Source organism: Danio rerio, chromosome 21 (genome assembly GCF_049306965.1).
Source record: "Danio rerio strain Tuebingen ecotype United States chromosome 21, GRCz12tu, whole genome shotgun sequence".
Taxonomy (NCBI): Eukaryota; Metazoa; Chordata; class Actinopteri; order Cypriniformes; family Danionidae; genus Danio; species Danio rerio.
In genome coordinates this window covers 22756119-22774344 of record NC_133196.1, presented here as the reverse complement: position 1 = coordinate 22774344, position 18226 = coordinate 22756119, and the positions used below count along the sequence as shown (strand labels likewise).

The 18226-nt window shown below is 35.9% G+C and overlaps 1 protein-coding gene across 8 annotated transcripts; it reads right to left on the bottom strand.

The window, feature by feature from the left end:
* Positions 1-319: 319 nt before the first annotated feature.
* On the bottom strand, positions 320-14559 carry LOC101882370 (uncharacterized). Of its 8 annotated transcripts, none has more exons than XM_073935286.1 (12): positions 14153-14559; positions 13904-14032; positions 13724-13836; positions 13521-13633; positions 10873-11168; positions 7934-8419; positions 3699-3870; positions 3449-3581; positions 3235-3366; positions 1504-1624; positions 1248-1329; positions 320-1155 (listed from the first exon to the last, which is right to left on the bottom strand). In XM_073935286.1, exons 2-12 carry the CDS (start codon positions 14014-14016, stop codon positions 1015-1017), a joined length of 1902 nt encoding a protein of 633 aa, XP_073791387.1. In that variant the 5' UTR covers positions 14017-14032; positions 14153-14559; the 3' UTR covers positions 320-1014. The 8 variants fall into 8 exon arrangements, with proteins under 8 accessions (XP_073791387.1, XP_073791390.1, XP_073791391.1 ...); XM_073935289.1 differs by having other exon boundaries at positions 13736-13836; positions 14153-14334; XM_073935290.1 differs by having other exon boundaries at positions 3708-3870; positions 13736-13836; positions 14153-14334.
* Positions 14560-18226: the final 3667 nt, after the last annotated feature.

Here is an 18226-nt window from a genome sequence, read left to right as displayed (position 1 = left end):
GTAAGGGGGAAAATGCTCCACAATAATAACCTTCAAGTTTTGTCGCAAGAGTTGCATTTCATTTTTGTTCTTTTGATGATTTAACCATCAACAAACATTTACCGCTGACTGCTTGCACATTTCGATGTTCACGTTACTGTTGTTTATTCTGCTGAAACCCCAGTAAAAACTTGGATTATTGCAAAACAAGACGGATATTGTATCGTAGCGTTTACATGACGGGGTATGTTATTTATATTCTCCTAGATTTTGTACGAGTGTGGTGGTGTTTGTATCTGATTTTTATATAACACATTAACATGTTTATACACATAGCAAGGCCTGTATATAATCTTTATTAGTGCTGTCAGACGAGTTAATGCATTCAAAAAAAGTTTTTTACACATGGATGTATTCAAAAAAGCTTATTACATGCTGCCTTTTCTTCTGTTTTTTTAGCCAGTTTCTTAAAACAACATAAAACAAAAACATTTTGATGTTCTTATAGTGAGTCCTATGTAGAAAAATCACTTCCTGCCTTCCATCTAAATTTCGTGCTTCATAAATGACGTCATGTGAAGACACACATATTGCAGACACATGACAGATTTTCTCTTTTTTAATATGTGAAGAAAACTCTACAATTTATATATTTTTTTAGATATTTACCTCAAGAAATGTTTCTGTTGTATACTGACTGTTTCAACAGCAGCTGGAGCTTCTAACAGTAGCTACAGTCACATGATGGCTTTTTCTTATTGCCGATTAGCACTTTATACAATGTATTTTACAAATACAATGCTTACATCATATTCACAATCAAACAGAAATGCTGAGCAAAAATACAAATTTTTCACTTCTGTTGACCCATTGAGCAGCCATATTGAAGTCAGAGATGCTGCAGGTTCTCTAGATTTTCTAATATGAGTCTGGAAATAAATAGGACGCACCATTTTTCCACTATAAAGTGTACTATAAAGTATTTTTCCCATTCACAAGTAATATGAGGGTACAGTCTTTTCTTCCAATCTTGCATTATTCTCCAGGTGTTGTGTTTAAAATGTCGCTGATTTTGTGTAGCTGTTCTACAGCACAGAGCGACTCTTCTCTCAGATGCTGGTTGCTAATGCGAAGCTTCAACACCTCTGCCAGAAGAGCCACCTTGTCTCTCTTCTCCTGAACGGAGGACAGAGGAACACATGGTGTTTGTGAGCAAGTTTGCCCTCTATAACACCTTTCTCATTTATTAAGCACCAAATGAGTCTCACCTTCAGCAGATCACCGCTCAGTCGCCTAACCATCCCTTCTAGGTGAGAGAGTTGGTCAGGAAAGTCAATAAATACGTCACTGCTAAAAATAACAATGCAGGTCAATTAATTTACATGTAGGTTTTTTTTAAAGGTGTATTAATCAATAAAGGACATTACAGCTACTGTAAAATATGAATTTACTCATATATTCCGCTTAAGGTAAGGATGTTCGATGCAGTACAGTATTAATTGAGTACAAAGATGCCTCACTTACTCTAGATCTTCTTCACTGAAACAGCCACTGGACTGGTGGATCTTGTAGGTTCCACAGGATGGTGTGTCTGGCCGGCTTGATACAGGACTCATTTCTGACAAAAGTGTTGCCATCCTTTGTGCTGCAAATATATTATATCAACGGAGTTGTTAATTTTACTACTGCTACTACTGTTGCTAATGATAACATGTCCTCTTCCTCTATGTAACATAACTATGCCTGCCTACGTTCTTTAATCGTCCACCTGAAAACAAAACTGATTCTTTAACAAAAAAGTCGACTCCGAAGAATCGAATTGGGTTCAGATCTTTTGTTTGATCGCATTGATATCAATAAAGTACATCACCAAATATGTACTTCCATTTCCAGTAAAATGTGAACGCGCTTTCACTTCAGACACTAGCAGAGGCGCAAGGGATCACGGGACTGATCATGACGCGAAGATGGCAAACACTGACAGATTGGAGATTTGGCTGAGGGGAATAAAGGATTAAACTTAATTTTCACAACAATAACACAGTATAGCCAACCGTGTGTTGTGTTTGTTCCTGTCATTTTTCTAACTTTGGATATAATAACCTACGCTGCGACGCAGGATTCGTCGGCCGTTTGCTATTGAAGGAGCAGGAGAGACTATGGGACTTTGGCAGACTTTGACAGGGACTTTGTTAGTAAATTTTACAGTTCAAATAGACCATAACATAACATGTAAGTGTCATTAAAATTCTTGCCTCGTTTTGTGTAGTTTTCAAAATATGTGTTTAATTGTGTGTTATAAGTTGTAATCGCCCTGTGCGGCTTGTACTCACGTATCGATTATAGATGAGTGCTTGTACTGTATCTCTCAGGGTAAATCTGTATGGGGCTGTTCACATATCGCAAAACTATGGTAGAAACGTGACGCGTGCTTCTTTCTTTAACAATTTGAAATACGTTTCTGAACTGGTGAACCTCTGCTGTTTGCCTTTGCTATGGCCACCATCAGCTGTTCCACACACGCGCTGGGCGGTCAATTTTAAGAATAGTTCAACTTTTGCCACTGTGTGGATTAATACTGAATGTGTGTCTTACTTGGGGTTAGGTATAAGAGTAAAGTATATGCTGGTGTTTAACTGCATTGCTTTATTGCGTTCCTGCAGTGGGCTCTAGCTACTGTAGCCGTGGTGGGCATTTCTTTCTGTCTAGTGCTGAACCCAGTCGACCGATCCCAATATACTCAGTCATCGGCCCAATCAGCGCAGATTAGCTTCGCGCTAAGGAGAGCTTTGGGAACAAATGAATCGCTGAACAATCCATATGGGAGTTGCTGGGATAATTAGGTAAAAATAAATGCTTATTATAAGACAATGAAAGTGTTTTTGACCTTGCACACATATCAGCATGTTGTTGGAGACCCCCCAAAACCAAAATATGACCCTTTAATGCAAAATAGTGGCTCTAAAAGACCACATAGATACCTTGCAATATGTCTTAGGTACTAATATGTTTAGGCAATAATATAAATATGGCCCCTTTAGGTGTGTACATTTTGAAAAGATACCACCGTAACATGTGACAGTGACATCATACCAAATATTAGTCTAAGGATATCAACCAATCTGTAAAATCTCACCAAAATAATGTTGGGTTGGACAGACAGATTTATTATGACTGGAATCTTTGTGTTTAAAAAATAAGGGGTTAGTGTAAATAAACAATCCCAACAATATTATTTTTTCTTTCAACACTTACTCTCATATTCTTGGGCTGCTTGAACCAGACTATTCCAGTCAAGCTCGCAGGCTGTGCTTGGCAGGGGAATGAGTTCAGTGTCAGGATGTTCCCACAGGTCAGATTCAGCCTGCTCAGGCAAAACATCACATTCTAGAAAAAGACAACCAGTGAATGCAAACGGATACTATAAAAAGTCCATAGCATAAATCACTCATAAAGAAAAAACCCTTGCCTGATTGACATGTTTGCAGGTGAAGATGGACTGGTGTGAGCGCTGGAGTAGGACTGAATAATGATGGACTGGCACATGAAGCTGACATTGGCGAACTACTGCAAAGCTCTGGCACTTTTCGTTGATTTGTCGACTAGAAAGAGACACATTGCAACATGGTAACACTGCACACATACCAACCCTCAGTAGAACAATACCTGCTTTTTTTACATTATTGTCCTTGTTCAGGGTCATACTGCACATATTTCACCTCACGTACTAAATCCCCCCGAGCGCTGTCCTCGGTGTCATCCATCACAATGAGTTTTTTCAGGTCCTCCACCACTGTGCTTTTGCGAACGGGCCGCGGTGAACAAGCTGCTCGCAGAGACGCAACAACTCGGGGCTGACCAAACACATTCTTTGAGCTCACATCCACCTGACTGAAAGATATACAGTTCAAGTCACAATTATTAGCCCTCCAGTTACATTTCAATTCTTTTATATTTTCCCCTAAGTTAATGAAGAGAAGATTTTTGAACACATTTCCTTACTAAAACAGTTTTAATAATAACTGATTCATCTTATCTTTGCCACGATAACGGTACATAATATTTGACTAGATATTTTTCAAGATACTAATATTCAGATTAAAGTGCAATTTAGAAGCTTAACTAGGGTAACTTGGCAAGTTAGGGTACTTAGGCAAGTCATTGTATAACAGCTGTTTGTTCGGTAGCCAATCGAAAAAAATTTTTTGATCAAGCTGGGTAATAATATTGACTTTAAAAAGTAAAGGAAAAAATAAATAAATAAATAAAATAAAAAATAAAATTTATGTTATAGAAAAATATTGTTTTTTAAAAAAAAAGAAAATCAAGAGAAGCAAAAACATATATTAAATTTAGTTGAAATTTAGTTGTTTGTAATTTTTTTTTTCAATATTTTGCTTGAATTTATTTGTATTATCTTTCAATTTGTAAATATGTTTGGTGACTAAAATATTATTTTAATAAATATATCTGTTTAATAAATCTGTTTTGTTTAAACGTACCAAAATACATATATTCACTGAGAAATGGATAAATTCATTTTCAAAATGGGGTGTACTCGATTATGCTGAGCACTGTATATTCTAGCTAAAACAAAACAAATAAGGCTTTCTCCAGAAGAAAAATATTAAAGAAAATACTGTGAGAATTTTCTTAATGCAATAAATATCACTTAAGAAATATTTGAAAAATAATAAATATTGCACACTGTATTCAACTGTGTGAAGCCATCACGAATCAAACAAATGAAAACATTTTACTTTTTAATATTAGTCAATTAATTAGGTACAGTGAATGTACAGGGTGATTAAAAAAAGAATACCACAACTTTGAAAATCGAGAACTCTGCAAAGAAGAAAAGGAGAGCTAAGCTCATTCTATTATCGATTTAAGCAAGTTCTAAAGTTTCATTTGGTTGCTTAACTAAAAAAAGGAATAACTGCAGCTATCTAAACTGTTACGCCTGAGATGCTACAGAGAGTGTGAAACGAGTTCAAGTATGGGGTTGATGGCACTCGAGTGTCTGGAGGGGGTCATATTGAACATCTCTGAACTTGTTTTCTACTGAAAAAAAAACTTTGTTAAGTTCTCTTCATATTTATTAATTACCCAAGGTTCCATCATGATTCTTTGATTAAATTCAGATTTTCAAAGGTATGGTATTCTTTTTTAATCACCCTGTATTTTACAGTTTTTAAAATAGGTATGACGCACAAAGAAAATACACCATACCTCAAATGTCAAATACTGACTTGTTAAATATTTGATCATTGTACCTGTAGTGTGTATTATCGTAATATTGAAGCCCATTTTACATGTTATTTTTCTGAATTTTTATCTTGCAATTTGCAACTTGCCGTTTGTTTCTCGTATTGCTGGGTTCTTATTTTACTATTTTGACTCTTTCCTTTAAATTAATTTCCTTTCAATGGTTTACGGAGAAGAAAAGTACTAGTTTATAGACTCACATTTTGAACTTTACTTTCCATAATTATCAATGTATACAGTATCTAGCAGTTTTTACTTTTTCAAACAGTTTAAAACTAAATTTAAGACAAATTCAAAAACTCAGGCTATTTTCTTTTCATAAACATGAGCCTGTATATCACAGTATTGTTAAAAACATTCTATTCAAAAACACATGTAGATATGTGAGACGTGGTCATATTACCATGTCTTAAACCTATAAACAAACAATTGCACAACATCCCCCAAAAAAGTGTGTTTTGGATTCCACTGTATTGCATTACCATTGTTTATTGTATCTATTGTTTTCTATATAATTATCTGGGCTATTTTGGGCTTGATATTTTGCACATAACTCAATGTTATGTACAGTAATCAGACCTTAAAGGCGTAAAAGGTGATTGTCTGCAGAAACAGATTTTGTTATGCTGGTTGAAAGTCTCTTCACACCCTGATAGAAATTATTAAATGAAGTGGACCAAAAGTATTTATATGTATTTTAATATTCTGTGGAAGGTATAGGACCAAGAAAAGTTTGTCCAATCAAAATGTTCCAAACAAAAATTACAATAGGCTTTCCAACCGTCCTGTCAAAATAAGCAATTGAACAAACTGTGTTCACACAGAAAGAATTACGTTGCATATGCCATTAAGACAGACTTCCCAGCAAACAATTTTGTGTTTAATAGACGTCTAATAGACATCTAAATATAGAAAGCTTGGTTAAAATAATTCTAAACTTGGGCTGTCAGTGAAAATCTAAAAGACATAAGAATAGCCCAAAACTAGACTAGTCATCAAATAGACAGATTAGTGAGACTTTATATATGTAGTCATTCATTTCTGTTTATTTAATGATAGGCTTAGTTTTGGCCTATTCTTAGACGTCTATTAGATGTTCACCGACAGCCCAATTTTAGCCTTGTTTTAGCCAAGACGACAATGTTTAGACGTCTATTAGACATCTATCGGGCATCTTTTAAAAACAAAAAATGCTTGCTGGGTTATGTTGGAATTCTCAATCAATTCCATGCATGTTCAAGAAAAAAAGGTCAGAAGAGGTTTTTCTTCAGTGTCAAAAATCGTAACAATTTATTGGATACAAATGAATAATTCGATTAAATAACAAAATTGTGTTATCCTTAATGCAATGCAGAAGTTACGCAAGAAGGTGCGCAACAACTTTCTTTTTCTGACTCCAACTTATATAGGCAGTTGACATTAACAGGTGGAGTTTAGTGAAATTCGTCATTTGTCAATCATTGTTCAGTCCTCCATTGGCCGCACCCCAGACATAAGTCCTCTTTTTCTACGAATTCCCTGCACAACAATAAAAGCATAAAACTTTTTGCGCTCTGTGTTCAGTTTTAACACCTTTCTTCAGACAGGAAGTTTCTGCAGAGCTGAATTTAATTTTGGACCAGCATTTATCTACTTCTGCAAAAATGCTAATTAGTATGCACAGCATCTCATACACAACAGTACAAGTTCAGTTAATATATGACCGTTACATAACCAATACAAATAATTGTTTGATTAAAGTAAAAGATACACATATAATAAAAAAATTGATTCCTATTTTCTAACAGTTATTACAAACTGAAAAGTTTTCTCATTGGTGAATTTCATGTGAAGTACTGTACACTCTCAGAAATAATGGTACATGATCTGTCACTGGGGTGGTACCTTTTCAAAAGATACAAATTTGTACCTTAAAGGTCCATATTAATATCTCAAGGGTACATATTAGTACCTAAAAAGTACAAAAGTGTTCCTCTTAAAATTTGTAGGTACTAATGTTTACTTTTGAGGTACCAATATGGACCCTTCAAGTACAAATGTGTAACTTTTGAAAAGGTACCACCCCAGTGACAGCTTGCCCACCTTTATTAAGTGTTCAGGAGGCATGGCTTTGGATGGTGCTATTAGACTAACATAAGCATATCGTTTAAGAAGCAAGATCCCACCACCAGTTTTGTTTTTATGAATAGAGAGAGCAATACGAGAGACAAAATGTGACAAGGCATAAAAGCAGTGGGTTTTTTAACTAATAAGAACAACTAACAAGTAGCATTCCAAAAAGCAGAGGAATAATTGTCAACAAAATTAACTTTATATGAAAGTGTTACTTATTTGTGCTTGCACACTCAGAAATCGATGTACAAAACCTGTCATTGGGGCAGTAGCTTTTCAAAAAGGGACATTTCTGTACCATGTACAGTAGGTAAACATTAGTACCTTTAGGTTACACTTTTATACTTTTAAGGTTCACTTTTGTACCTTTAAGTTACTGACGTACACATTTGTACTTTTTATGTATTAATATATACATTTAAAGGCCTGTTATGAACAAAAAATGTACCTTTTAAACCCCCAATGACAGATTTTATCTTTTTTTTTTTTCTGAGAGTGTATGATTATGCAATAGTAATCAAGACTTTGAGCTATAATTATGATAACAGTACATTCAAAATGACAAGTTGCTTACCTTTCTATATAGATGAGGTCATTGTTTCTGACATCAACAGTGTCTCTGTGTTGTGTGTACAGTATATTGTTTTGTTGTGGGCTGCAGTGAGGGCTGGTTTGAAGCTGACAGGACCAGTCAGGGTCACCTTGAGATGGTTTAAAGCCAGCACCATCAACACTGTCATGACTTGCCTCTCTCAGTTTTAGACAAAGCTTTGTAGGCTGGTTTACTCTAGACTGGCGTTCGGGGAACAGATGTTGTTTATTAATATAAATCTGAGGATCCTCATTGGATAAATCCTGTCTGTCCTTTCCAGAAGCATTGTGACTGAACAAACTGCGATCCTGGTTCTGGATGAGACGGTCCTCTCTTGGCTGAAGTCGGCTGAAGCGCTCCTTGCCTTGTTGATTTGAGATCGCTGAAGTTTGAGAAACTGTGGCTCTCATCAAAGGAGGCGTTTTCACCATGGAAGTTTTAACCTCTTGCGGTTTGGAGCACAAAGGACTGGAGAAAATAACATACCAAGACCACAGACACACACATATTGAACATGCATAAAAACAAAGAATGAGGTATGCAGCGAACACATTGCAAAAGGACATACACTGCAAGCATAAAGACACAGCCATGTTAAAATACAAAGCTACTTCATTGCATTTAGAATGTCCTTCGTTTCCTCATGAAACAGCAAATGAGACGTATAACACCAGTGATATATGTGGTGACTGAAAGGAGACTGAATTTACGGTTAGGGTACTGGTGGCACTGTGTGGTGGGAATGTCCCACTTTTGTCTGTCTGCCACCCCTCCCCGTGGGATCTTATGAATGGGACAGAAAGGTGGGGCAGAAGAATATTAGGTCATTATGGAAATTCAGAATGGTTTGGTTTTTTAATTGGTTTGGTACTGTTTTTATAAGTAAGGTATGCAACTGATTGCACTTGTAATACCACTAGTCATACTTTTAAAACCTCATGTCATCATTTCATCGTAGTTGCACATATTTTCATTCCACGTAAGCATTGTTTCAAAAAATAAGATCATTGTGACGTGTATTGAGGACATTTGGTTTAATCACAAATCAGATCATCAGTTCATTCAGTAGCAAACAATACAAGGCACAGGTTTCAAATTACCCATGGTGCTGAATGATTGCTACTGTACTGGAACACTGTAAACACAGCCAACGCCACAAATGTTACACTTATGTTGTATTAAAAAAATTCAAACACCATGAGAATGCATCATCTCATTTACATTTGCAATCAAAAATTATTTACTGTACTGTGATTTTAATTGTACTTTACAAGTTCTACTTACAATTTAAGTCAGAATCATAACCTCTCCTGAATTATTAGGCCCTCTGTTTATTTTTTTTCCCAATTTCTGTTTAACGGAGAGATTTTTTCAACACATTTCTAATCATAATAGTTTTAATAACTCATTTCTAACAACTGATTTATTTTATCTTAGCCATGATGACAGTAAATAATATTTTACTAGATATTTTTAAGACACTTTTATACAGCTTAAAGTGACATTTAAAGGCTTAACTAGGTTAATTAGGTTGACTAGGCAGGTTAGAAAATTAGTCAAGTTCTTGCATAACGATGGTTTGTTCTGTAGACTACCGAAAAAATATAGCTTAAAGGGGCTAATAATTTTGACCATAAAATGGGTTTTAAAAAAATAAAAACTGCTTTTATTGTAGCCGAAATAAAACAAATAAGACTTTCTCCAGAAGAAAAATTATTATCAAACATACTGTGAAAATTTCTTTGCTCTGTCAAACATCATTTGGGAAATTAAAAAAATAATAATAAATCTAAGGGGGGCTAATAATTCTGACTTCAACTGTATATGGTATCTAATTGTGATCAGCAGGCGAAAATAATTAGTAATTGGTATTTTTGACTAAAAGCACTTGCAGCAATTTGCAACTTACAAACTATCTGAGAACAATCATTGGAGAAAATTGGGTGTATATATGTGTGTGAGTAGTATTTGGCTCTTGCCTGGATAATCAAATTTATTGTCTATTGATCAGTGATTATTGTGTATGATAATTTTTATTGTAAGGGAAAGGGTTTGTGAGGTTTGGGGTGTGGAAGATCTTCTTTAGTGTTTAATTAAGTAAATTAAATTAGTAATTTAAATAAGTAAATAATTAACATAAGTTTTTGACTCTTCTAAAGCATAAAAATACCACAATATGTTTGCAAATATTTAAAAAAACATGCTAAGTGAACATTCCTGTTTACCTGAAAAACAATGCTGAACTTATCCTGTTTTAAAAATGCGAGTTCTGTCTGTCTTCGTTTTGGTTATTTTAACTTGCCCAATGCCTTGTTGGAAAACTGTGTATTTCATTCATTAAGTCAGAAAGACTCTCAATGTATGCGTCCGTGACCGAGATGTGACCTCCAGTGGACTACAAATGAGACGCAGATTCAGAGTTCCACATGAGGTGGTTAATAACTAGCAAATAATGTAAGAATTATGAGCGTAAATATTAGGTAAGCAGATTACATTTGTTTATCCTTTAAATAAATTGAATCATACAAATCTATGGACATATTAAATGATTCATTGATGAAACATTAAGATCAGTTGAATTGCATGATAAACAAATATAATAAACTGAAGGATGATAAGTGATGCAAATCAAATGTGTAATCGTAATATGTTCATGAAAGGCAGTTACTCTGAATGAAACACTGATATAGATAAACTCTTGTTTTGTGTAGCAAAAAGAATATTTTGAGATTGTGTTTTGTACCAAGCCAATTGAAAATATGCTGCAATGTTTGAATAAAGTCCACTTTTGATGATCTATTTTCCTATACTAAGAGTTTTAAAAATGTACCAATTTCTTGCATCAATCGTGTTAAACCAACAAAAAAGTAATCTGGTGTCATAAATAGGTGCTGTGTTGCGAAATGATTTATGCATCTCACCTGGTTTTAAGAACAGCTGTTTTGGAGCATGGAATAGGCAACGTAAGAGCACAGAACTCCTTTAAGTTGTTTGTAGAGGAAGATCCTTTTAAAGACTTTTTTGTGGACTGCGCAGCTTCGCAGTGTTTAGATCGTGGGATTTTTGGACTGTAGAAGCCCGGCTGTGTCAGCGGGTGCAGCTTTCGGTTGGTCCTGGGGGACTGAGCAATGTTCTTGGCATCTTTACCATTCAACCAAAAGTCATTAGCGTAAGGTGAAAAATCACTCGATTCTCTATTTGGCTGAACAAAATGTGCCTACAAAACAAAAAGAAGATTGGCAAACTATAAATCTCCATGGTAAACGGCCTAAATTAACTGACATGGTATTTACATTTCAAATGCAATATTCTTTTATTGGCAAAATAAATAATAAACAGTATCGAAATAATGAATTGGAAATGTAAACAAAAATATAGAAATATTTATGTAGCTTGGATTCTGATGTTTGAGAAAATAAATGGCATCACCAACTTAATTAAAAATTATTTTTTATAATAATTATATTATTATATTTAATAATTATATTATTACTATATTTTTATTTTATTTTTTGAATTTTCTGAACTGTACCATATACTGTTCTCTGTACTTTGTACTGTGCTTTGGTGTGACATAGCAAAAAAAAAAAAAAAAAAAAAAAACACTCTTAATTAATACAGTGTGAGAGTAATATAAGTTTTTTATTTGTTTTATAGTTATTTTTTTGGATGTCCCAATCGGGTTTTCCAGCCCTCAAGTCAATAAATAAATACATTTTAAAGACTGCAGACTGCAGACATACTCGCGCTTTCCACTTCAAGCTGCTTTTGTGTTCTACTTTGACAGCATTTAACTGATAGCGTGTCTGCAAGTGTCGTCATACTGTACGCGTTGCTGTTTCTGTGTGAAGTCAAGAAAGAGGTCTAACTCTGTGCCACCCCATAACTATAGATGTGTTAAAAAACTATAATAATAATATAATAATAATATATAACTGTGTATGCATGTTTATATATATATATATATATATATATATATATATATATATATATATATATATATATATATATATATATATATATATATATATATAAACATGCATACACAGTTGAAGTGAGAATCATTAGCCCCCCTTTGATTTTGAATGAAGCCCCGCCATCTATTGCAGGAGCCAATCATCATTAATTGCTAGAAGGTTGATTAAAGCCCGCATTCTAGTACAGTAACCAATCGCCGATCTCTCTAGACTGCCAATACTCACAGAGAGGGGCTCAGACCAGACGTGAGTTTCTGCAGATTTTGTGTGATTTGGACGTTTATAAATAAAACTAAAGAGACAGCTGTTGTTTTATTTTATTTGTAATTCATAATATGAAATTAAATCGTTAGCTTGGCAAGCAGTTTTGGAGAATTTGATGTTTCCTTTTTCAAGTAGAATGCCCGAGTTTACTGACCGACAGGTGGTTTAAAGATGGCTGCCGAGTGAAATGACTTGCCTTAAGAGGACTTTGCCTCTTCAAAACCTTAAAATTGCGATTTTTTTCTTCTGTTGAACACAAAAGAAGATATTTTGACAAATGCTAGAAGCCGCATCTATTGACTTAGTCATTTTTTCCTACCATGAAAGTCAACGGATCCAGTAACTATTTCTTCAGAATATTCTCTTTTGCATGCAAAGCGCCAGATTGCCATTCACTGGAAAAGTATTCATGGTCCATCTTTGTCACTCTGGATTGAGGAAATTTCTTGTATAGCAATGGAAAGACTGACTTCCTCAAGATAAAAAAAATGCACATATTTTACAAGATTTGGGACTTCTTCCTTCATTTTTTAGATAAGAATGGACTGACTGCTTAGTAATCCAAACAGTGCACGGTGTTTGTTATGACTAACTTTAATATAGTTTTCACTTTCATGGGAGTGTATGTGTGTTGAACTGTTTTTGTCTTAATGTTTTGTTTTTAGAAAATTGCCCTTTTTATTATTATTAGATAATTTATATATATATATTTTTATGGCCTTGTCGGGATGGGGTGGGTGTTAATACAGAATACAGTATACAGTATGTACGCATCACATTTTTTTGGAACAATAAAAGCATTAAAAATAAATAAATAAATATCTTCTTTTGTGTTTTATGGTAGATAGAAGGTTTTAAACCTCATGAGTGAAAACAATTGCACCCCATTCATACAGGGCGTCAGCATCAACGCTTCCAATTCACTTTGAATGGGTGACGTCAGGCGTTGCCGAACTGCATTGTAGATCCGTCAGCGCTGCTTTAGTGTCATTGCTCACTGCAGAAGTTAGGAAATTCTCACCTTTTCAAGTGCCAACGGAAGTGTCAGCCAATCAGATCAGTTTATGCAAATACCGCAGCTCAGACAGTCACCGTTTGCGGGTTAATTTCATTGGCTGATGCTGCTTTGACAATTACATCAGCCACACCCATGTCAAGCGTTGAGGCTAAAGCATTGTGTGAATGCATGGTTAATGTTGTCATTCTCATTTTGGGGTCAAATCAATTCTAACCAACACTAGACTCAATTTTTTGTAATCTTATGTCTTTATTAGATATAAAAGACAGATTATTCAAAATAAAATTAAAAACATTGATTTCAAACTCACTCTTGGCAAGCTGTTGTAAGACCCCTTCCTCTGGTCCTGCAGACCCTCCCTTTGGGCTGCTTTTTCCCATCCAATTAAAGGGCGAGTAGACATTATCATATGCCACTCTCCTTCTGAAATGAAGGATAAAATTGCAGAGGCAAATGACATTAAGCAAAATGAAATACAAACTAAATGATGTTGCTAATAAAAGCATGCATAACCTGCTAGCAGACCTTGTTTGTCTTTAGTTCTGGAGGGGTTTAATGTTGAGAACTCCACTTGCTCAGATGAAGCCCAGTCGAAACTGCCTAGCACTGGTGAACCACCATAGGAACTGAAAAAGATGGTCTTTTTTCACCAGGTCAAATGATAATCAAATATGGTAAAAGACAAAATCTCACCTCGCAGAGCTGGTATTCCTGAACTCAGAGCCGAAGTGTAGAGGTGGAGTCTTTGGAGGAGTAGTAGCATCATTCAAGTCCCAAAACAATGCAGCCATCTTCCTGGACTCCATAGATTCTGTCAATATCCTTATTAGTTAAGACAAGTTGTAAGCAGTAGCCTTGAGAATATCCAAACATAATTTTCATCTAAGACATCCTTTCTATGTGTTTTAACCATCTGAAATGTGTTGAATTGGGCGGACCAACCGATGGTACAGACTGCTCCAATTGAACAGAGAGAGCGGAGAAAGCAGGGAAAGAGCTGTGTGGGCTCTTCAGCAGCTCAGTGGAACAGAGGATGGGATTGTGCTGTCTGGTCTGTTGGCTGTTGTTCACACTGTGCTTGTTTGCTCCAGGCAACATGATGCTGTTGTGCACACCGCAATAAACTGAAAATAAAAGATTGGCATTCAGTATGTGGCTTCCAGCAGATTATATTAAAGTGTGTATCTGAAACGTTTTAGCACAAATTCGAGAGCTCACGTAGGTGATTGAGCGATACAATTATCCTGTACAAGAGGTGTGCATATTGAATACTGGAGAGCAACAGAGCTGAAGAATTGCACTCCAACTCAAATATGGCTGAACAATCTAGTTCAAGATCTAAAGGTAACTAGAAAGCTACTGGCAAGTACATTTTTACCAAGGCTGGATCAAAATTCCACATGTAATTGGCTCTCCTGGACTTATCATCTGAAAATTGAACACAAAGGGCCCTATCATACATCCGGCGCAATGTGGCGCAAGGCGTGGCGCAATAGTCTTTTTCTACTTTAAGCTCGGCGCAAGGGTCATTTTGAGGTGTTGCGCCACACTGTTTAAATAGCAAATGCATTTGCGCTCATATGTGCGCCCATAGGCGTTCTGGTCTAAAAAAGCAGGCGTGTTTTGGCGCGTTGCTATTTTGAGAAACTGTAAATAGTCTGTTCTTTAGACCAGAACAAAGTCGGTCTTTTGTCTGGCGCAAAGTGCGCCTAGATTACTCACCACACACAAGATGTAGAGCTTTACCCAAATATCTTTACATATGAAAAAGATATGATATATTAAGGATATATATAATAAGGATATATATAATAAGGATATATATAATAAGGATATATATATATATATATATATATATATATATATATATATATATATATAGGATATAAATATAAATTATTAAAATATTACAAAGCATTAATTTCTAGCCTACATGAATTTAAAAACCACTGCCTTACTTTCTTCATCTCGGGAGGCTTTTTCAGTTCATTCAATTTGCTTTTGTATAATGTTATTATTTTTAGCAGTATTATTTATTACAGTATAACCATATTTGTATTTGTTTTATTAAAAACAAGCTTAGATTTGTCCACCTGTCAGGTTTTAGACCATATGGGGCATAGCAGGTGTATTTGGAAATAAATATTTTGACCACACTTTGTTATTATTTTTCATTTATTTGTTTGCTGGAAATTAGAACTGAATTTAGAAATAGTTTTTAACAAATCTTTGCGCTTAACAAACAAAATTAATTATTTATAGGCTAATTGATGTTTGTGCGGTAAGGTTTCCCTATCCATGAGAGCAAAAGCGAAAGTGAACTTACTTTACGTCATGTTAATAGCAATGCGCTTATGGAGCCCAAAATATTGCTGATCGTCTTCTGATCATTTTCTACCAAGGCATTATAAAGGTCTGGGTAGATCAGATGGTCAGCAGGCAAATCCAGAAATCAGTTCTTAGAATAAAGATCTGCACAACTTCGCCAAGGGCCAAATTGTATATTTCAGAAATGGTAAATGTTATTTCTGAAAAGGGTTGAGGATACACTGTAGGATGATGACAAACAAAATGTTCTACTGAGAAACTTTATGGACATTCCTGTGGACTTTTTTCATACCAATGATCCCTGGTGGGCTCTTTCGGCAGGATAATGAACACTGACAGACTGCATTGTTCCGTAATGATTTAAAGAACTGAGTTCAAGATGTTTCTCTGGCCTCCAAATTCCCAAGATCTCAATCCAATTAAAGGCTTAGTGCAACCAGAAAAATTAATTCTGTCAATAATTGCACCTCTTAAAATCGTTCCAAACCCCTGAGGCTTTTGTTCATCTTCAAATCACAAATTGTTTTAGATTATACCTGCGAGCTCCATTATTATTCTTGGACGGCAAAGGTCCCAAGAAGTTCAAAGTCCAGAAAAATACCAAACAACATCCCTAAAACCATCCATGTGTTGATTGGTGGTTCAATTGGAATATTATGAAGCTACATTTCTGTTCTTGTAGAGTCTATAAGTCAGTGTGTCTGTGATTTATTTTTTTATTTTTTGGCATTACATAGAAGGCAAACAGCATAGTTTCTAACTGGATCTGTAAATACATAAACAAATACAAACACACAAATATGTATGTGTTTTTTTGCAACTGGTTGTTAATATGCACCAATGTTTGTGACCTGGGGACAATTTCAAAGAGGCTGTTTAACCAACTCGGTGTTAAAAACTGAACTCTAAGTTGAGTTACTTTGAGATCGGAAGCTTTGAGCTTTTGGTTTGAGATCAGCTCAAAGTACAGATTAGATGGTTCAGTCAACTCTGAGTACATGCACTACGACTATTGAAAGCCATGATCAATGGAGCTCCAATATTACATTTGACCATGGCAATGGCACTCAACAAAATCACATCTGCGTACTTCAGAGTCAATACAAGTTTAATTCTTATCACTGTTATAATTTCACAGGTGAAAACTGGCAGATTGGTAGGATATTGACAATTAGGCTACATTCATTTTCATGGTATCAAACTGATCAAAAATAGACAGATTAGTAATTAGTAATTAGATTAGTAGTCTGCCAATGGTTAGCCAGCAGAGTAAGACAAATAAGGCTGCAGGCATTAAATTTGCATACTTTCTTATCAATAGTGTGTGAATGATTATATTTATTAAAATTATACAGAGATCTAAGAACAAGGGGCCTTTACCACAAAGCCAGTCAAGTTTCAGTTTTGCACCAATTATGGGTTTTAGGGTGCTTTCACGCCTGTGAATCGATTCAGTTGTTCCGAAACAGAGATTAAAATTGTTACATTGTTGCTCTTTGCTCTTGGAGCAGTTCGCTTTCACACTGCAAAGTTTCTAATCGGACCAAAAGAGCTAAAACAAGTCTCGTGCGAGTAAACTCTCCTTACATTGGTCAGAGTGTCAGGGTTTATTTTGCAGCGTCCAGTTCAGCTGTCAGGAGAGGTGGTGGTTTGGTGGTGATTGACAGGGTGCGCGCGTGACGTGTCTGAGGAGAGATGTGGTGGGGAGGGGTGAGAAGGGTGCGCGACGATGCCTATTTGAGGACTGGGAGAGAGACGCGAGATTACCGGGAGATCATCACTCGTTTGCGGGCATCCGGAGACTTGCGAAACTTCCCGCCCTACTCATAATTCTCTCTTCATATAGCCGTAAGCCTATTACATATCCATAAAACACTGTGATATAACCGCGCTCGGATCGAATCGCTTTCTCACTGCAATGTAACCGCTCCAGGGTTCGTTTCAATCGAGCCGAGACCACCTCATTCAAGCGATCTCGGAGCGATTACTTTGGCGCGGAACAGAGCGCGATTGCCCTGTTCACATATGCCAATCGAACCGCGCTAACTGGGCAAACGAGATACGTTCCGAAACAAAAGTGTAGGTGTGAAAGCACCCTTAGGTACCATGAAGGTAGCTCAGCTCATCTGCTTAATAATACCATGGCAACAAAGAGTGAATAAAGTCGAGCTGCCTTCATGTTACCTAAAACCCAAGATTGATGCAAAATAAACAGAAATGTAACTTGCTAACCAGCAAATCCAGCTACATGATACAGGCCCTAGATTAGCTTCATAGAAAGTTACCATGTGTAACGGAGGCCAGCTAGTGAAGTGCTGTGCAAGTAAACCTCACTCCTCTGACCTCTAAAGGTGCTCTAACGACAGACGCTATAGGCCATGGTCTTTAGCCTCCTTGTTAGAGCAACCAACTCCTATGCAGAAGGTAGACAGTTCGATCCCAGCTCAGAGCGGGTTGGGTGGTTTAGGACCGGTGGGGTTACACATGGTGAGTATTAATCACCTCCTTTTTAGATATGTGCTTGACTAACCCTCTCAGGTTTGACATACCTCCCATTCTGAAAACAAAACAAAACTATAGTTTCCCAATCAATTCAGGGTTGATATACTTAGAGTTCACTTAACCTCCTTTCTGAAACAGACCTCAGATCCATGGTTTTGGTTTTGAAAGATGAGGGGGCAAACAAAA

Excerpts from the sequence above, each read along its gene's own strand:
- LOC101882370 (XM_073935286.1), bottom strand. The coding sequence starts at position 14,016 with ATGGAGTCCAGGAAGATGGCTGCATTGTTTTGGGACTTGAATGATGCT. Across the intron at positions 8,420-10,872 it reads ACAGCTGTTCTTAAAACCAG|TCCTTTGTGCTCCAAACCGC; the intron begins GTGAGATGCATA and ends TATTTTCTCCAG. Across the intron at positions 1,625-3,234 it reads AGCAGCCCAAGAATATGAGA|CACAAAGGATGGCAACACTT; the intron begins GTAAGTGTTGAA and ends ATATATTTGCAG.